Here is a 3424-nt window from a genome sequence, read left to right as displayed (position 1 = left end):
TTTATATCTTGCAATATTAACTGCTGTATATGTATTTGTTTTCCTGTACAAAGGGAAAACAGCTGCTCTTGTTCGTCAATGAATAGAAAATAAGCGCTGCAGATAATTAGATTGATACTACCGTTGAAGGAGAGTTCGGTGTGAGCCCACTGGCATTCTATAGCCGCCATTTTGTTACCGAAGAAAAGAAACAGCTCCGGTTCCATCAATGTAGTATCCTACAAGCATCCGAACAACTTGAGCTAGGCAAAATTGACAAATTTAACTTATAGACGAAATCAAATCACATAATGAACTGCCTATGAAACTATTTCACACGGCTGACTTTTTTGTAACGCCCGACACGAAGGTGCCACACTACATCCGAAAATTACTAAGTCAATGTGCAGCGCCTGAGAGATAGGCGCCACACTATACAGTGTAACGCTTAGCTTCTAGCCGTTGCACTAGTGGTTGCTTCATTTAGTAGCACAACTACTAGTGCATTGCCTGAGAGCTAGGCGCCACACTATACAGTACAGTCTGAGGTGCAACGTTGGCCAGATGTGTAGCGCCTATCTGTGAGGCGTTGCACAGTGTAGTGTGGCGCCTTCGTGTCGAGCGTCACACAAAAAGATCAACCGCGTGAAACAATAATTTCACGGACAGTGATTTGATTTCGTCCACAGGTCAAATTTGTCAGATTTGCCCTTGAGCTATAACCTGCAGCAAAACCTGCAATGCAAGAAAAGATTTCTACTTTCCTAGCAGGAGGAAGCACACATGCCAAACCAAACAATCAAAAGAAAGGCCAAAAGAAGAGATGCTACACAAAGGAACCCAAGGACCAGACTCAAGGCACAAATATAGCTGCAAATTTTCAGTCTTCAGGTCTCTTGCACACATCACAAGCAGAGATAAGAGAAGCAAGTAGTAGACTACTACTGCTAATTTCTTTTTGCACTAATTATCACTAGTACTACGTAGATACACAAGCCCGTTTACACCAACCCAAAATCCATACAGGAAACTATAGAACGCTGCTACTAGTGGTATCTTCTATGCAATTTCTTTTGCACTTGTTCACGCTGCATTGCCCCGACCACACACAACATCAGCATCCATCCAGCTCCAGCTCCAGCGGATGCGTCCATGGATACGAGGTGCTGTCATGACCTTGAAGAGACGGCCGTGGCGGTGGCGGTGCTGAGACCCCGAGCAAGGCCGTGCACGGCGGTGCCATAGCTGCGGTTGCCGAGGCCGATGCAACCGAAGAGCAGCAGCCCGCCCTGCCGGTAGGGCAGGTACGTGCGCCGTCGCATCTCTTCCGCCTCCGCCCTCCTCGCCTCGTAGAGCCTCTCATGCGCCGACCTCCGCCTGCCCCTCCCTGCCCCTCTACTCCTGGCCGCCGCCGGCGATGGAGAAGGAGATGGGCTCCTCTTTGGCGTGGCAGAGAAAGTCGGGGGAGCCGGAGCGGCAGGGTGCTGGCTGTCCTTGCCGCCGTCTGACTTGCTCCGGTGGAGGAGATCCTTAATGAAGCCCCAACGCCGGGAGCTCCTCGAGGAAGAGAAGGACGCGGACGAAGCGGTGGACGAGGACGACGAGGAGCGCGAGGCCGGGGGCGTGGCCGCCGGCTCGACGGAGTCGGACTCCGGCGGCGGCGCGGCGGATGGTGACCTCCAGTGGGCACGGAATGGGGAGAGCGAGCGCGCCTTGCGGTGCACGGAGCGGCCCCTGAAGCGGCCGCGCTCGCCCTCTTCCACCACCACGGGGGCCTGTGAAGGCGAGGCGAGGTGAGGCTGGTGCGGCTGGAGCAGCATCGCGGAGAGGCGGACGGGGCGGATCTGGCCGTTGTGGAAGAGCTCGTCGGCGGACGACATGGCGGCGGCGGAGGGCGACGGGAAGCGGGACGAGAAGTCGAAGTCGAAGTCAAAGTCGAGGCCGCCGCAGGCGAACTCGTTGCTGGCGCCGCGGGTGGGGCTCGCCGGCGCGCTGAAGAAGCACGCGGCGTGGTGGTGGCCGGAGAAGGGGTCGCGGGTGGGGCTGGAGGGCGCGCTGACGAACGGCGTGGAGCAGGCGCTGTCCCCGCCGCCGGCAAGCGGGTCGTCGGAAGGTGCGTCGGCGGCCATCGCGTGCTGTGGTGCGGCCCGGCGGTGGTGGGTTGGGTTGTGCGTGCGGCGAAGTGGTGGGAGGAGTGTGGGAAGTGAGGTGGGGGTGGTGGGAGTTTTTAAGTGCTTGGTGGTTTCACGGTTCAGCCCCTCTAGTTCGTACGATGTTGATTTCCTTGGATGTTTCGCTGTTACTGTTAGTGTGAAGCTAATAACAAGGAAGTTGAGGGGCTTTGTGGGAGTACTTACTGTATTAGTACGTTTTCTTGATACGATGGGATCTGGTTCTCTTGAACTGCTCAACTGCAGGATGGTCCTCACCGACTAATTTTGTTTTGTTTTTGTAAGGGGAAACATGGTCCTCATCTAGAGCAGTAGTAGATGGGTCCGGCAGAATCCAAGAAAATTTCCATTACCACGCCCCGCCGGTCATTTACGGAGTACGTATAACCCAACCAATCATGCACGACACGGTTTTGCAAACAAAATTAGTAAGTTGCCGCTGGTGATATCGTTTGGCAGATTCTTGTGAGTATCGTGAGGAATTTTTGCAGGCGACTTCCTCCAACGGCGACAAGCGGAGAGCGAAACATCGTGCATGCATGCATGCATGCATGTCCCGTGCTTGAAGCCGGCAGGAGAGGGGGAGGGGGGCGCGCACTTTTGTGACGGCTCCGGCGATGGTGGGCGGAAACCCTGGCCGCGGTGCATCGGGATGCAAGTTCCCCATGCTCGCCACGCCTCCTCCTGCATCTTCATTGCCAACTTGGCGCCAGGTGAGGTACGTACGTATATCCATCGTCATCATTCATGACAATGCCCTTTTGATTTCCCACGGCCGGTGTGTTTATATTGTTCCATCAGCATACCTCTACCGGTGCAAGTCACATCCTCCCTCCGATCCATCGGGCCATAAATCCACTTGTTAGAGCATTTTCCATATTAGATGATCGATTTTTTTTAACACAGTACATATACAAGCGCTCATACATACATGCATACGCTAACCCCTACATAAACGCAAACATGCACACCCTATCCCTATGAGCACCTTCGAAAGACTGAGCCTGCATATCATCTTGAGATTTACAAAGTCATCGTAGGCGTCTCGTCGTGAACGAGAACATTCCCTCCCACTGAAAGCGCATCCCCGAAAATCAAATCAGGAATAATGCAGGCACCAGGACTTAAGGCCTCCTTTGATTCATAGGATAGAAATGTTGTAGGAATAGGAAAATCATAGGAAATGAGATGACATGCATCTCAATTTCTATAGAAAAAGAGATGTCATTTGATGCATAGGATAAGAATTTTTCCATTGAGTCTTAACTAATATT

The 3424-nt window shown here is 53.1% G+C and overlaps 1 protein-coding gene across 1 annotated transcript; it reads right to left on the bottom strand.

Annotated features, from left to right (window-relative positions):
• Nucleotides 1-829: 829 nt before the first annotated feature.
• On the bottom strand, nucleotides 830-2187 carry LOC123082041 (zinc finger CCCH domain-containing protein 18-like). The gene has a single exon (XM_044504476.1). The coding sequence runs from the start codon at nucleotides 2106-2108 to the stop codon at nucleotides 1149-1151; it is 960 nt and encodes a 319-aa protein (XP_044360411.1). The 5' UTR covers nucleotides 2109-2187; the 3' UTR covers nucleotides 830-1148.
• Nucleotides 2188-3424: the final 1237 nt, after the last annotated feature.

This window comes from Triticum aestivum, chromosome 4A, assembly GCF_018294505.1.
Source record: "Triticum aestivum cultivar Chinese Spring chromosome 4A, IWGSC CS RefSeq v2.1, whole genome shotgun sequence".
Lineage (NCBI taxonomy): Eukaryota > Viridiplantae > Streptophyta > Magnoliopsida > Poales > Poaceae > Triticum > Triticum aestivum.
Note: the sequence above shows the minus strand (reverse complement) of the source record. Positions and strands in the feature narration are given on the sequence as shown.